Source organism: Hydractinia symbiolongicarpus, chromosome 2 (assembly GCF_029227915.1).
Source record: "Hydractinia symbiolongicarpus strain clone_291-10 chromosome 2, HSymV2.1, whole genome shotgun sequence".
In the NCBI taxonomy this organism is placed as follows: Eukaryota; Metazoa; Cnidaria; class Hydrozoa; order Anthoathecata; family Hydractiniidae; genus Hydractinia; species Hydractinia symbiolongicarpus.
In genome coordinates, this window is record NC_079876.1 from 12,844,602 (window position 1) to 12,862,028 (window position 17,427).

At 32.1% G+C, this 17,427-nt stretch overlaps 1 protein-coding gene across 2 annotated transcripts in view; it reads right to left on the reverse strand.

Moving 5' to 3' along the window:
• The window catches only part of LOC130629493 (uncharacterized), a 73,618-nt gene that overhangs the window by 51,825 nt on the left and 4,366 nt on the right, over positions 1–17,427 (reverse strand). The window contains exons 4-8 of one of the 2 annotated variants that reach the window (XM_057442716.1): positions 14,948–17,389; positions 14,503–14,777; positions 11,754–12,235; positions 11,273–11,340; positions 10,317–11,122 (exon numbers count right to left, since the gene is read on the reverse strand). In XM_057442716.1, coding sequence (XP_057298699.1) covers positions 11,323–11,340; positions 11,754–12,235; positions 14,503–14,777; positions 14,948–17,127 — 2,955 coding nt within the window. In that variant the 5' untranslated portion in view covers positions 17,128–17,389 and the 3' untranslated portion in view covers positions 10,317–11,122; positions 11,273–11,322. Of the gene's footprint in view, positions 1–10,316; positions 11,123–11,272; positions 11,341–11,753; positions 12,236–14,502; positions 14,778–14,947; positions 17,390–17,427 lie in introns of those variants that run through there. The other variant, XM_057442717.1, reaches the window with a different exon arrangement.

Sequence of the window (17,427 nt, forward strand, 5' to 3'; positions counted from 1 at the left end):
TTATTGTTGAATCACCTTTCTAATACATAGTCCCATACATTATTTTAAAGTTTTTGAAGTTCTACGAGATAGAGGCAATAGGTACCAAAAATTAAGTTACTCCCAACCCCTTTCCTGTAAACTTCACAAAGACACCTTCTAACTACAAGATCACAATTGGCTTCAATGCTACTATTCATAGCTCTAGATTTTGCTGCATTTACTCCTAACCCTTTCTCTTCTAGTCTTTTCTTCCATTTCCAAACTTTTCAACTAATTTCGCTATGAGAACCAAATCATATCTGCAAGCAATAACTCCCATGGACAGCCTGTTCTGAACTCTATTAACAACCCTTCTAAGACCAAACAAACACTAAAAAACGGACTAAGTACAGAACCCTGATTTACACCAACATTTACACAGGGAATTCCATTAGACGCGCGTGATCGCTCGCGCACACGCCCGCACACGCGCAACAGCTATTCATGTGTGAGATTCATCGCACACGCTAGTTACGATCTTTACTCGCGTAAAATAAAAAAAATTAACGAACAAATTTTAAAAGTTGATTTTCTACAGCGTAGTTAATGTCGCCACTTAAGGCTATGCTTTAAGCATTTAACTATTAAAAACTGTATTCCAAAAATCATTTATTATGAATCGCCAGCTTCAACTGTATCAATAAAAACAGTTTATAACCACTTGTGGTTAAATTAATTTTTTTTTAAAAAGTTAATTAAATGCCGTGTTTTTCTCCACGTGTTTAAATTAAATGTGTTTTTTCTGCCTGTGTGAAATTAAATGTGTGTTGAACATTTTATTTTAAAATTCTTAACTGTATAAAAGAACATAACATACTCACATGAGAAATTTTTAAATCTTTTTTTTCTTATTGTCAAAGAGAGGAAAAAATGTGTGAAAATGTGAATGATTTCATTTATTTTTTTGCATATAATTTAAGTGTTGCCACCAACTCTCGAGGGACCGGTTTTATATTTGATACAATATGAACCTGTGACTTCAAATAAACCTTCTGCATTGTCATTGGTTTTTTTAAATAAATTTCATTCGAGACCTTATTTCAAGATTTAGAAGATGTTGTTTTGTAATTTTGTAGTACATAGTAACAGATAGACTTTTTGGAAATGTTTTTTTCTTCTTTTACTTTTAAAAATCTAAAAACAACTGCACGTAAATATTGGATTTATTCAGTTAGATAGATGCTAAAATTTAGTTAAATGTGTGTTTTAGATGATCAAAGTTTTGTGCATCTTAGCTAGCTGTAAAACGCCTAGCTAATTAGACTGTATCATACATCCTAATTAGGCTGACATCTTAATTAAACTGTACAGCTTAATTAAGAGGATTTCCCTGACTGACTAACTTCCATAATTAAACCCGTAAATTTAATAAATGTACTTTGATAAATTTAAGTTAGAATATAAATAGCTAACATAGGTGTAGCTAGCTTCTTTGTTGTTTAGAGCTAAGCTAGCTTAGGGCTAGGCTAGCACTTGTGGAGGAATACTTTAAAATTTGTAGTCTTTAGGTAAGGATGGTAAAGCTACAGAATTTATACAAAATGTTGTTATCCCCTATATACACACCACAACTAATTACTGTAACAATAACTGCAGCAGAAAACAGAAGACAGACCGCCATTTTATACAACCCACGAGTTTTCCGTGTTTTAAAGTAAAATTTCGAGTTATTTTACACGACACCGTTCGCACACAAACACAAATCCACCCTTGTTCCCAGGGATTTTTTTTAGCGTGCGCGCCTTGTACCCACAAATAATCTTAAATAATATGTCGTTATAAAATTTCTTACATACCATTAAGCAGAATCTTATTAAATTAACTATATCATAAATTAAAGTTATATATGTATATATATGTTTTTTTTTACATATTGTTCGTAATTTTTTCAGACGCATCATATCCGAGTGACATCGATTTTAGTTGATGACAACGATCTAGAACCTCGCATACACATTATTATGCATTTACATAGACCAAACGATAGTTTTCGTTTATCCAGTTGCTTGCTATTGACATCCGAACATTTCTTTTCTCCGAAATCATTTCACCAAGTCGTTCGATAAAATGGCTGACATTCTCTTGCTTTTCCTTCGTGCGCATTGAAAACCAATAATGTGAAACTTCCTCGTTCGTGCTGCAATTCACGGTTGTTATATGCCCGTTTTTTCTCCTTTTCGTTCATCTCTAATGCTTTCTTAAGGTGGTTCCCCTAGAAAAAAACTATATCGCAGAGGATTGTCTTTTCTGAAGATACTTGATGAGGATATCATAGTATGCGACAGTACGACAAAATTAAGTCAAAAATTTCGTTGGTTGGTTGGTTTCTGAAGATACTTGATGAGGATATCATAGTATGCGACAGTACGACAAAATTAAGTCAAAAATTTCATTGGTTGGTTGCTAATAACTGAATAATATGCTTTAAATAACTGAATAATATGCTTTGTTTCAAGCACCTTTTTGACCGCGTATGTTTCTCAAGGGTCACGTTTATGGATTGAGTGAAGCGCATTTTCGCAAGGCTGACTCGTCTTCCAGAGAACTGATGCGGTATTTTTTAGACGAAAGAAAAGCTAAAACAGGGCGAAACAGGCAATATCTCGACAAAATAACTGAAAGACAAAACTTCGATTTAAAAATCTGTTTCATTTAAACACTAGGTGGTACTAATGCCTGCATCCACAGAAGAGATGGTAAAGCGTGTGTGCTTCGATTTTGACACGGTTGAAAACATAATTGAAGTGTTGATGAGTGGCTTTCCACGAGCGAACAAATTTGCTTACAAAATACATCCGCAACGTTATTAGTGTCACTGTATAAGGAATCGTATATCTCAACGACGTCGTTTTTTATTCGGACTGTCATCCAGTGACAATCCCCATGTAAGATGACCAGTTTGGAAGATGATTTAATTTTAATGTCTTCGCGTCTAAATTTCTCTATATCTTCCTATCCTTCTATCATGAAGAATTGTTTGTGCAGGATCAATAGGGCATATAGTTAATTACTGCGTTGTTTAACATTTTCCCCTTCAGTATCAAGTCTGTCATATTCTAATCCAACTTGGAGTTAACCCTATTCGGTCCGGGGGTGGGGGGGGGGCGGATTCCGCCCCCCCCTGACGGTTTTTTTTTAATAACTCCTGATTGCTTTGTTATATGGCTATGATACTTACTGAGTTTCAACATGTATCTATTAGACACCTGCATGCTAATTTTTTAGGTCCCATACCTTTCAGAGGCTTTGATAATGGCCATTACTCGAAACTACCCCTAAAAATCTCTATGAAATCCTTATAATGGGGAAAATATAATAACTCCTGTTAGGATTATCCTTAGAACTTGAAACTTGCAACACAACTTTTTTTCATCAAGAAGAATCATTTGGAATAATTTGAACACGTGACTAATCCGATTTCCTGATTTTGTCGGATTTTACCCGAAAATCGGAAAAAACAATTTTTGGCAATTTTTCATCCGATCCATGTAAAAACCGGAAGATATGTTAAATAACTTTTATTTAGCTTTCAGAAACTTCAAACAGAATGTAAAAATTCGCTCTAGAACAAAAGTAATTATATCGAAATTCGATGGCGAATTCGCTTTTTAATTTTCACGACAAAATAAATAAGGCGCTAAATTCATTGTTTACATTAGTTAACCGCGTTCTGATTGGTCAAAAAATAGCAGCGAAACTTTTAGCCGCTAAAAAGTAGGAACTGTTTCTACTTTTCAGCGAAGCGAATATTTCGATGCAAAATCAAAACAAACAAAACTGCGCATGCTGAGATACAATTTACAGTCGAATTCGCCGTTCAATTCTCTTCGTGAAAATCCCCCGCAATGGGCTTCCTGAAAATCCAAAAACTCTAGAGAAATAAGAATATGTGTAAGAAAACAAAGAACCAAGTGTTGATCTTCTATCTAAGCGTTTACTAATAAGAATCACTTGGTGGTGGGGTTTTAATTGTGTATAGCCAGTATCAATGGTAATTCGTTGTGTTTAGTTAAAGTGGTGTTCCATAGTGTTGAGTTGAATCAATCACACTAATTTAGTGTTGGGTTATACACAGAAAGAACTAGTGCGAAGATAACCTACAGGTTAGTCTTATATATTTAACACCAAGTTCACAAGGAAAAGAGGGTGAGCTTGATGTTTTTGGTCTTTGAGGTTATGTTGATTTAAAAAGCTTGTGATTTTTGCGATTTCAATGTCAGCGAAAAGTTCTTTTCTCTGTTTGCGAAAAAAAATTATTATTTTTGCAAAACCACATTTGTAGCAACTTTCGTGCCAGAAATTTTTTAAATTTTCTTTTTCCGTTAGAGAAAAGCATCAGCCATGTTGGGAAGACACTACACACGTTCCCAGGAATTTGCGTCAACAAAAGTAAATGTTATCCTCTCTTGGAGGGGAATTATCGGTCAATTTGAGACCACACAAAAATGACGTAATGGAAATTTTTAATTGGCCAATGTGGGTCACATGGCAGGGTATTTAAAAGATTGCAACGAGCTGGATGTAAGCTCCGGTTGGTGTGGAAGACTATATATACATATACATAGAAGACAGATGACATATATATGTTTCCAATATAGTACACGGAAACATATTTTGATTTCTGGTGCCATAGTGTTACTAGCTAGGGGAGCGTAGCACATGGTAGCACATGGTGTCACGAGCTTAAAAAAATTTGGTAGTGTTGTAAAAGTTAACTTTTTGTTTTTACTTCGGCGACAGCAATTTTTTAGGATAGGACTGAAAATTGAAGGTATTTTATCATAATTTTTTTTTGTTTTTATGTGTTTGTTTGAATGTTGTATTATCAGAATTATTCCAGCTTCGAATCGAGCAGTAATTTTTTGCATTTTTCTTGCTTTATTACTTTCCTTCTTTTTAATTTTTCTATTTCTTTTGAAACTTTATAGACTTGCGCTCTTATTTAGTATTTAACTACTCTTCTTCTTCTTACACTTTAAAAATACAGAGCGTCCATTCCGGAAGCAGGAGTAGCACTCAAGCACTTTTAACTTTTGAAAAACATACCATTTTTGTAGTTTACAAAGAGACAAAGAGTTCTAATCATCTGGTAATTTGTGTCTTAATATTTTTCTAGGCTACAACTTATTGGATTATGAACCATCAAATATCAAACTATGTTGTTTTGTTTGTTTTTGTTGATACCATGACTTATGTTGTACATGTCATATATAGACTAAACAATTGTATTTAGGGTGACATATCAATTTTTAAACATTTGGGGAAACCAAGATTTTGTTTTCAGACTACTAAAAAGATGAACAAAAAATCGTAATTCGAGATTCAAAAAAAAATAAAGTACCTTGAGGGAAGAAATTATTTGCGGAATTAATTTTTGCGGATGTGTGACCCTAAAATGGCATATTTTGCGGAATAATTTTTTTGCGGATAGCGACCTCAAAAGAGATATTGCGGAATAAATTTTGCGGAAGTCAGGTAGCTGCAACAATAATTCATTTTTGCGGATGAAAAATTTCCAAAGTTTTGCGGAATTTATTTTTGCGGATGACCAAAATTTCTTCACTTTTGCGGAATAAATTTTTGCGGATTTGGCCAAATTCCGCAAAAAAAAGTTTCGCACAAATTTCTTTAGCAAATCATTTCTTCCCTTAAGGTAGGTGACACCTTTATTATTGATAATAATGTCCGATGACTTAAGATGACTTTCTAATTTAAGTAAATATTCTTACAGATATAGTCAGACAAAAACACTGATCGCCAAAAGCAGACCGTCGTAAAGAAACTTAAAAACATATGGAATACAGACAAAGACACTTTGCAGACAGAAAGATGCGTCTTGATTGGATTTCCTAAAAAAAGCTCGCATATTGGACACTTGCTAGGCGAGGTACGGCTGCAATTTTTGCAATTTATTTATATAAGTTTTTTAAAGGGTAGAATCAATACTGTAAAATCTTTTTTAGTGTGTTGGTTCCCGTCGAACTATCGACGATAGAATCAATAATAAAATGCTTCAATTGGTAAGTAAGTAAGAAATGTAAGAGAGATGTCAAGACAAAATTTATGTCAAAAATGAAATGTTTTAAGACACAGCCATGCCACCATGTTCAAGTCGCCGTTTCCATTCAACAATAAAAGACGCACGTAATCATATGTACAAAGCAGCTGTAAAACTTCGTTTCGCTCGATCAAGCAAATTTCGCTATCAAAATTCAGGAATGGAAAAAAGAGTACCCGAGCGATAACTTCTTTTGTAGTTACGAAAAAACAGTAAAAGATGCTGAGACAGAGTTTGAAAAGCTGAACAATGACTTACAACCAGAAAGTGGCGAAGAAGTGGAAGATGAATTTATACAGGTATATTTTATTTGATACTTTTTTTTACTTATCTAAAACGCAATAGAGCATTTTCAATTTTGTTTTGTATTATTAGGTAAGAGAACTAAAAACTGAACAAAGACTTGTTCGTTTATCAAACTTCTACACAAAGGCTTTTATTAAAGCGTTATGGTAATCACATATGCTTGCTCGATGCTACCTATAAAAACAACAAAGTATTCAATCCCTCTATACTTCATTGCCCTGAAGACGAATGTCGATTATCAGATTGATGGCTTTTTCGCAATGCAAGATGAAACAGTTGATGCAATCACGAAAGCTTTAGAAGTTTTAAAAAGTTGGAATGATACGTGGAAGTCAATACGCTGCATGGTCGAAAATTGTGAAGAGAAAAGAAAGTTTCCGGGAAAGTTTATATTGTTTTTTATTTGTAAGTTACAAATCAAGTAATAGATCCTTTTTAAAAACCTTTTTTCTGATTGCCTAGTGTTTTTATGTGATTTTCATCGCCAACAAGCTTGGAAGCGATGGCTCTGTACTGGCTCAAAGGGAATGCGCTTTATGAAAGACATGGTTCTACCAACATTGCAAAGAATAGCTAACTCGCTTGAAGATTATAAGAAATCTGCGGAAGACTTACAATGTAGCGATATATGTAAAAATGACAGCTCTAAATGATTTACACAATGGTTTTCTAAAACCTGGCTCTCCTGCCATAAGGGAAGGGCATTTTATTGACAATTCAATTGTGAAAAGCCACACATTTGTTATAAAATATTCAAATTCTATTAGAGATACTTTCGAGAAGGCTTAATGGAGATATCCGTCAATACAAATAATGGCGCCGAGAGAAAAAATGAAGATTTACAGTATGAGTTCCTGTCCCAGTACAAAGACACGTCTATTAGTGGCAGAGTAAGTGTTTTGCTTACAGATTTTCTACCATGTTTCACTTAAACATTGCATTTATATTACGTGTATAACATACATTTTGTTCATTTTTTTAGGTATGTTGAAGCAAATAGTCGGCAAAGTTCCGAGTTTAGAAAGTACAATCAGACCGCTTTCACAAAGTACTGCATTGAAAAGATCGATCTTTTGAAAGAAATCAATCGAAAATGTCTCTTTCGTGGAGGACAATACTGGCTCGTATTTCATCGTCAAACAAAAATAAATATAAAGTCATTTTTGGATCTGATGACTGCTTTCCAAATTGTGGATGTGCCGAATGGAAGAGAACGGTGTTGCCGTGCAAACACATGATCTCTATCTTTAATAATTATGAAGATTTCACTTGGAACTCTCAACAATCTTTACGGTAATAAATATCAGTTAACAAAAGTTTTCGAAAGGTTCCAAGAAATGCAATGCTGTCCTGTTTTCTACCATTAGCTCCCTGACTAATGCTACAATTTAGAAAAACTAGCTAGCTTTGTGTTTCTCCTTTTTAACCGCCATTTTGTTTAAGGGTCTAGGACGAGCTAAATATGATAAGTAAACTGCCAGACCGAAAATTGATATATCAGTAAAACATAATAGGCAAGAAAAAAGAGTTTACGTGGTGGGTGGGGGGAAGTTTAATTACAAGGTTTCTTTAGCATTTACAGATATTGCAAACAAGAATATGTGGTATTTTGTGGTATCCCTGAGACGTAGGCCTATAGAGATTCCTGAAGGACTAAATCCAACCTCTAGCTTAAAATACTTTGTGTAACATTCATTCTTCATTGTTGTTGTTTTGTTCCAGCCAGCTAGCAGTTGCGACCGCTTTTGTTTACATTTTATGTTACCATTTTGATTGTATGATGTAATATTTTGTTCTAATTATAGCTATTTTATGTAGTATCAAATTTCCGTATCAAGTGTATACTTGTTCCAAACAAAGGGAAAGTTAATGCCACCCTCCCTCTTAAAAATATGTGAGACACGAAAAAATTCACCTTTTGACTATGCAGTTTGTTTTCGTGTAAATGTCTTACTGTAGTCCTAAAATTTTCTTATATGCGGCGATTCCTGTCAAATCTCAGCCATCCGCATCTAATGTGGCAACGCCTTCTGGACACATAGTTGGTTACTAAATTAAGTTTGATTTGCGATTATGACATTTTTGTGGGTATGTGTTGCAGCACACGTTCTATGAAAGTTGGTGTGAGTTAAATCACGGGGATAAAGTGGGATTATTACACGGGCTGTGGACTAGCAACTAAATAAATTTAAACTTTTTATTATCCTTCTGGTCGTTAAGCGACAGATTAGATTATGCTATGTGAAAAGCCTTCAATCTTTTTGTTGTTCTATTTGAAATGGAGCATATGCCGAGTCACTACTGACAACAACATCTGATCTTCCAGTATTATTACATTTAGTTGTTGTTTTCATGTCATTAAGTGACAGTGCATATTACTATATTCAAATACAGGATCTGTGTTGGGTTGTGATTTCTCATTATTACTACGGTATGCTCTTTCCAGCGTATGAAGACATTTCGTTTCCCAATATTATTTTGCATCACAGGAAAAAACGCCCTTGTGTTTGCTACACATTTTCTATCAAGGCGACAAAGGGACTGTGTTGATAAAACGTTTTTGTAAAAAGTGACTAAATTAGAAACAAGAGACTACTATTTTTTGCTTTTTTTAGCAGACTTTTTTTTTTTTTGAATTTCCCACCTTATAAATGTTTAATCGTCTTTAAGTGATTGAGTCTTTTGATTGAGTGACAAACTCGTCCCCAGTGCCTTTTGTCTCTTTTTTTTACTGAACGGCGAGACGTTCAGTAAAAAAAAAGAGACAAAAGGCACTGGGGACGAGTTTGATTGGGTGAATTACGTGTACCCCACAAAAGGAAAGTACAGAAAAAGTTGTACGGGGTTGTTTATTTGGGTAACTGTACAGGGTAGTTTTACGGCGTAGTAATTGTCAAAAAATACAAAACATACCGCAAACAATAATTCCGCATTTATTTCCCACCTTAAGGTGGCAAAGCATAAAATGTTCTGAGCAAAACAGTAGGCTCGTATATTATTTGGCGCAAAAATTAGTACGAATAGCAGGCTACAACTCTTTGGTAGAAGTAATTTTTTCATAGAATGACTTTAAAAAAAGGAACAGGTGGGAAGCACATAAACTTGCTTTTTTTATATATATTCTATTCTGCAAAATACCACAAGTGTAAACATATATTTCGTGCTAGTTCAAAATGTGATACTTTAGCAACCATAAGCCTGAAGTGCAAAGTATTTAACTAATTGTAAAAGTCCTGGAGACGAATTGGTTAAAAACGCATAAATTATTTCGGTTTAACATGCAATATAAGAATCATAGAATTATATACTCTAAAGAAATTAATTTTTGCAAATTTTTTGAATTTTCTGTAAGTTCCGCAAAACATTAGTGCCAAAACATTAGTTCCAAATAATATTATTCGGAAAATTTTCTTTTTTTATTTCAAAACTAGTTTTTTCCTTTATGATTTACGAAGCCCTTATAAAGAAAATTATGTTTGTATGAAATAGGCTTTTTTATGTTGTTAATGAACCTCTGTCGTTGTGTTCATGAAAAAGCTGAAGTATTGAGACAGGATCACAAATAATTCTTGCGTGGTATGAGACAGTGTAAAACAGATTTACGTCCTGATTGTTTTTATTTGATGGCAAAATTCAGCCTCGGGTTGGTCTTAGTTACGAAAACAATGTTTTATGTGTGATAAGGTATATATATTTTCTAAATAAAAACAAAATAAATATTCCTTTTATACATTATAATCTTCTTAAACCCGATGACGATCTCCACGAAAACTAACTTAGTTTATTCTTAAGAGGACTGGGTACAGAGGTCGAAACTTACATTTCAAAATTAAATGAATTCCATTTTGTCAAATGACAAATTGTTTTTTCACAATATAGGATATTGAGAGAGTTGGGAACAAGACAATTTGTATGCAGCAAAACCACGTGACTTTAAACATGTATCTTTTCATGTATATTTCATAATACAAAAATAAGCCGAAAAAAAATTGTTTCACAGTACATTTGTTAAAAATTAAATTTCATTAATATTTTTTTGTTAAAAATAAGTTTTTTGGAGGAACGATGAACTTTGACTTTATGCTGAGATCTAATTTTATATTACATCTTCATCCTAACATTGTTTTTATTTCTATAATTTGATCATTTTTTTCCTAAGTACACAAAATCGAATTGATTGTAAAAAAATCTTCTGGATTGAAAGATGTATTTCTTCATATTTGTTGTGAAAAGAATATCAGTAAATATTCAGCCTTTCTATTTCTCAAAATTTGTTTTTATTTCTTAACCACATCCAGATTCCTTGTTTTTATTAGTTGATATAGTTTATAAATCTGATAATGTAGACGATGGCTAAAATTGTTTTTATTTCTATAATCTGACCATCTAGATCATCAAACTTGAAAAGCTACAACAATTAAATTTGCGAAAATTTCTCTGCATTGAAAGATGTATTTCTTCATATTTATTGTGAAAAGAATATCAGTAAATATTCATCCTTTTTATTGCTCTAACTTTGTTCTTATTTTTCAGCCACTTCCAGCTTCATTGTTCTTATAAATTTGTTTTAATTTAAATAAAGTATATATATATATAAAAATAATAAATTATAGAAAACAAAAATAATTTATTATAGATATATAAAAAATAAATAAATAAAATATATAAAATAAGTATGTATAAAATAATAGTGTAGTTATGTACAAAAATATAATAAATAATTCGAGCTGCAATCATCTAAAAAATAAAAGTTTGTTATATATGAAAATGAAAAAAGTTTTCGAAGGTACTTAAACCTCAAACAGATTGGGGAAATTTTAATGCCGCGTAAATTTCAAACATTTTAAATTCGAGGGATTGTTTTCTCATCTGCGAAAAATTTCTCACCTGCTAAAGCTATTGTTGTTTTATTGAAATGAAACAATTTCCTAAGACGTTTATTTTTTCTTTTCATCCTAAAAAAAGATTTAATAAAATTGAAACAAAACACGTAATGTATGCTTAGCTATTTTAATTTTTTTCTCGCCTATTCTAGTTAATAGAGGTCTGGGTACGAAGTTTTAATTTTATTTACTTAGCTATGGAATTATTTTTTATATATATTCAATATTTTATTATTTCTTCGTCTTTTTATTTAATTTCATTTCTCTTTTCTATTTAAACCAAAATTAAATTATTTTGCTACTTTCGTTAAAATATTTTACTCCGCTTGAATATTAATAATTCTTTTCTATTTCCGTTTATTATTTATATCTCTTTTATCATTTAAAATTTTAACCATCTTTCTTCCTTAATAATTATAAAAAACCGCGAATAAAAATCACATTTATTCTTCTTTCTAATTTATTAAATCAACTTAATAACTTACTTCGTATTCTTTTATTTTTCGTCTTATTATTTCCCGGTTTTGTTCATTCTTCAATCTTCCAGCAACATCATAAGCTGTTCTTCCAGCTATATCTTCGATCGTCACATCAATATTTTCATGACGCAACAAAACATCAACACATGAGATGTAACCATACATTGCAGCACAATGTAATGGTGTGTCGTTGTTAACATCTCCACGGTTGATGTTTGTTACATCATGTCGACATAACATATCTAATATTGTGTGACGATCACGATATGCAGCAAAATGATAACTGTTTTGTTTCACACTATTTTCCGCCCAAACATCACTCCCATATGAGATGAGTATTTCCACCATTGATGTATTGTCGGTGTTCCGTACTGTCCACATCAATGGTGTGAATTCATGTTCACCTCTCATGTGAACGATGTTTGGATGAATGGATAGTAATTTTTGCAGTTTCTCGATATCGTTAGATCTAATAATTTTCTTGATATCTAAAAATAAAATAATAAATGAATAAAAATTATAAATTTATAAATTGATGAAATACACTAACGAAAAATTTATGACATCGATTTTAAGATGTTTCTTCTTATTGTAATAGATTGAACATTTTATAAACATAAAAATAGTGAAAAGAGAATGTTAATATAATAAACATTCACAAATAATTATAAAAACACAAAAATAAATATAAGAACAAACGAATTTTGAGTATATTATTTTGATATCATCAGATTAATTTGCGCAAGTGGAAATTCTTAAATAAAAAATATTTTGAGATAATTTGTTCGTAGCGACAAAAAAATATCGAAGAAAATAAACGATTATACAAATTAATACAAACATTGATAAACATATGAAATTAAAATTGTAATAACACTATTTTAATGACGTCATCATGTATGAATTTACAAATGGAGACAAATTAAAAACACAAAATTAATTGTCTAAATCATGATGACATCAGCATTTTTGTTTACCAAATACACACTGATTCTTTTAAATGAATTACATAAAGCGGCCTTATAACTCTTAAAGATTCTAAAAAAATGAGTCCAAATGTTCTAAAGTGATTTTTGAATCAAATTTATTTTCTATCTCCGGAATTAAGTACAGCATTCGAAGGTTGCGCATTCGAATGTTTCAACTTTCGAACGAGTGGATTAAAAGCATAAAGGAATTACCGACAAAGGTGTCTAATAACATGCTTCCAGCCTCAGGGTGATTTCTAAAACATTCTTAAATTTTAAAGTTTCCTACCCTTGTGGTTCATATAAAAGAATTCTTATAAAAAAGAAACAGTGTTAAAAATAATTTATCTGCAATTAAATCTGCTTTCTAGAAACCAAAAAAAATGTATTAAATTTCTTAAGAACGTAGATTCTTATTAATTCAATTCTTATACATATAAGATTTATACATTTTCGAGAAGAAATTTTCGAGAGTTCTTCTTACCTTATAATCACATCCTGTTATTAAAAAAACTTGTTTCTGAATGAAACATATTCGTTTTGGTTGAGTATGATATAGTGATAAAAATAGAATGACTGTACTCAATATATTCGATTTCGTCTGCACGAATATTTCAAAGATTGTTTTTCGACACGCGATCGGTTTTTTATAAGAACAAGTTCTAAAGAACACGAGACTTAGGTACACAGCTCTTAGTAAATACTCCGTTAATTGTAAACGGGTTTCTCATGAAAAAAAATAATGTATAATAAAAACTAGCTGCTACTTTTATCAAAATTAAATTTTCTCTCACCTCACACATTTTATCAACATTATTTGTTGAATGAAACATATTCGTTTTGGTTGAGTATGATATAGTGATAAAAATAGAACAAATTGTACTCAATATATTCGATTTCGTCTGCACGAATATTTCAAAGATTGTTTTTTGACACGCGATCGGTTAAACTTTTTTATCATTTTAATTTTCAGAGTTCAACCTCGCGCCCATGTTTTTTTTACTGTTTAGCTTCACGTCATTATCGGATGTGCTAAAAATCACAAAAGACTCGTGGAACGAGGCTGGTTTCTATTGTTAAAATGAAAAATAATCAGAGTTTATGACCTATTTTCGACCATGATTATACTCCTTTCTTTTCACTATTTTTTATTAAAAAGATACGTATCAAAATAATGCAAAAAATTGTTTATTTAAATTTTTGCTAATTTTTTTTTGCTTAGAATCACTTTTGCTAGAAAAAAGTCAAATTAACTTCCGTAAAAAGGACGCACTCTTTTTACATTCACAAAATGAGTTGCAGTAAAAAAAAAAAGAAATCAAAAAAATGATTAATATCTACTGGGTTGTATGTTGGCAAGGACCATAAATTTAAAACTTCGTAAAACAAAGCAGACAACATTAATGATCATTTTTAGCTCAGTTAAGTTAGCTTTCTTCGAGGATATTAAAAATGAATGTATCAGAACGAATATGTCAAAACAGATTCCTAAAATTTAATCCACAAATAAACACAAAATAATTTCTCAGAGCGGACTACGTTTAAAATCAACCAATAAGCACAAAGTTAGCGTGGTCACATCTTACCCTCTGAAGTAGTATGGAAATTACCTATATTTGTTTAGGTGAGTGTATTTTTAACACCTTATTCTGATTTTCTTGTGATAAAAAAATATTCTGGATCTCCTGGTTATGGTCATTTATGATATTTAGAATTTTATATTCATTTTTGTATAATTTTAAAAACTTTACGCATAACAACAAAAAAGTTTTGTGTGAACAACCTACCTTGAAAAGTAACAGCAACGAAATGTGGATAGGATAATATAATTTCTGATTCACCAAAGTTATTACTGGCTGCAACACGAAACTTGTATGTCTTTCCAACAACTAAATTATTGATAACACATCTACCATGTGTGGTCACACCTTCTACGTTCTGCCATTGTGATCTGTCGTTTTCCATTTCAATCACGTAACCATATCCTTCATCATTCCAACTAATTGTACACGAATCATCGTGTGTAAAAATGCAGCTCGCGTTGATTGTTGGAGATTGAAAGCTAGTAAATAAATTTGGAAATTATAAAGGTAACCTTATATTTTTTATGTAGGATGAAAGGGATGACTTTGATGATGAAGTTGTGGCTTTTTAAGATATGGTTTGTAATACGTAAACAAATAAAAACTGGCAATTTTTTGGTATGTAAACTAAGAAATAAGATATATTTACTTGTTACGTATAATTTGCGCAAAATCGGCCTCATCTGATTCATTGTTTTTATATTCAATTTTCTTTATCCGTTCCATGAGATTTTTGAATCTACGCGAATTTGTATTTACATATCCTATCGATTTTCTGTCATTAACTTGTGTTTCAATGTAATTTTCGTTTGAATTCTTGCAACATTCAACAGAAATTTCATTCAGGTACTCTGGTAACAGATCTTTAATGATATGTCCAGTTGATGAATTTGTAGCAGCAGACTGTATATTACACGCGCAAACAATTATCAGGCGTTCAGTTACTCTGGACATTCCTTCTAACGTCTTGTGTCGCAACATAGTGTCATTTATGTCAATACAACATACGGTTTCACAAAATTCTGTTCCTCTACTACCTTCTAGATTAGTAATTAAATCATAACCTTCGTTTTCCGGAAGATTGGTAACTTCATTGTTGTGATCGATAATGTTCCATTCAGTTTGTTTGTTATAAACAAAATAATCCCTTCCGATCAAATCCAAAACTTTTCGAAACGTGATCAATTGTTCCACAGTGTTATGAAAAAATAATCGTTTAATATTAACACGATCTAGATAGTATTCCAACGAGAGAGCTAACATGACAATACTTTTTTCTTCTGTTTCATTTTCATAATTAAGATGTATCAGTACTGGTTTTGTTCCTTCAATGTTATGTCCAACTTCTTGGGCGGAGTTGCATTTCACTTTGGTTAGGGTTTTGATATCTTCAGAAACATCTGGATAATTTGAGGCAGCTGCAATTTCGTCGATGTCCACTGGCTCTTTAAATATTTTTTTACCTTCTTCACCTTTTTCTCCAATTTTTTGAGGGAGAAGTTTCTTTGAATTTTTGTGGACAACAGAACTTGTCGCCGCAGAGTTTTGGAGGGATGTTTTTTTACCAGCGCTGTCTTGAACAGGATGTTTGATAACTGATTCAACAGCAGAAATGTTTTTCTCAAATTCTACTAAAAAGTCAAAAATTTTCTTCGTTGTTCGCATTGCTTTATTGAGGTAAAACACACGCATACCAGTTTCTTCGTATTTGTATTTATCATGATTTTTTGTTTCTCCAGATGTAACCAATCTCCTGTGCTTTTCCAAAGATTGCAGAAACAACACAATCATGGAATTCTGTAAAGCTTCTTCCCTCTCCAAAATCTGCTTCAGCGATAAAGCTTCTTGATTGTCAAACATCTCACCATCTACCTCGTCGCTTATAAAATGAAATGACATGGCACCATGTTTCCTTAACAGGTTCAGTAATAATTGAGATACTGTTGGAAGTTTAGAGAGGTTGAGCTCTTTTGCTAATTCAATTGCATTTATTACTATCACGGTGACATTTCTGTTGCATTGAAATGTTAAGACGAATTCTTCGACAGCTTTCAGCAGTATCGTTTTGTCACTCCACATAACATAATATATTATGCAGTTTCCTTCACAACATTGGTAAAGATGTTTTAGATAATTTAAAGCAAGAACAGATTTACCACTTCCCAATGGTCCCACGATGATTTTCTTTTTAGATTCGTCAAACAAAATATTTGACTGTTCAGGTGACAATAGGAGAGTGCTTATTTTCCCATGGATGTCATCTTTGATTGTTGGAACAGTGTTCATAGTTTCCCTACTTGCCATGAAACACATTGCTTGACCCAATATGTTCATGTACTGCTCTTTAATTTTCTTATCAGGATATCTTCTTGTTAATCCCAGATTCAGAAAAAACCTTTTAACCTTTGCGTCGTCTGACAAAATAGACTGATCTAACAATTGACAGCTTGCACAAACGTCGATGTTCTCTAACTTTCGGAAATTTGGTGCTGCAACCACATTTATAAATCTGGAGGTACTATTCGAGATAAATTTTCGATTGATTGAAAACAAATGTTTAATATCTACTTCACCATTTTGAAATTCTTCCTCAATGGTTGACGCACTGGTAGTTTTAGTGTATCTTATATTGACAAAGGTATTTTGAGATGGATGGAGCAGCAGAAGTCTGTGTTTATAATCTGGAACACGATCACAATAAGTATTTAAATTTAAAAGTCTCAGATTGTCCATGGTATTGTAATGTGTGAAAATCACAAACACCTGTCCAATTTCACTAAGAAATGACTTTAGTCGAAGGGCAAGTCTGGATATCTCTTCATTTACCATTGGTGGTGGAAATTGGACAGCTTCTTTTAGAAAGGCATTGTTGGATGTGCAGTTTTCATTAACATAATTTCTTGAAAATTTTAAGTATTCGCTTCTACTTTTTTTTGTACTTCTCCACAGCAGAAGAGCTGAATGTTAGTTTCATTAAGAGGGGTGCTGATAATTGACTCGATATGTGCTGCAATTTTGTCACTATTATGTGTATGGAGAGAAAAGTTGCTTTCTCTGTTGGTATACTTGTGAGCACAGGCGATGTTGACATCTACAAATATTAAAGACAGTAACGTAAAGAAAACTTAC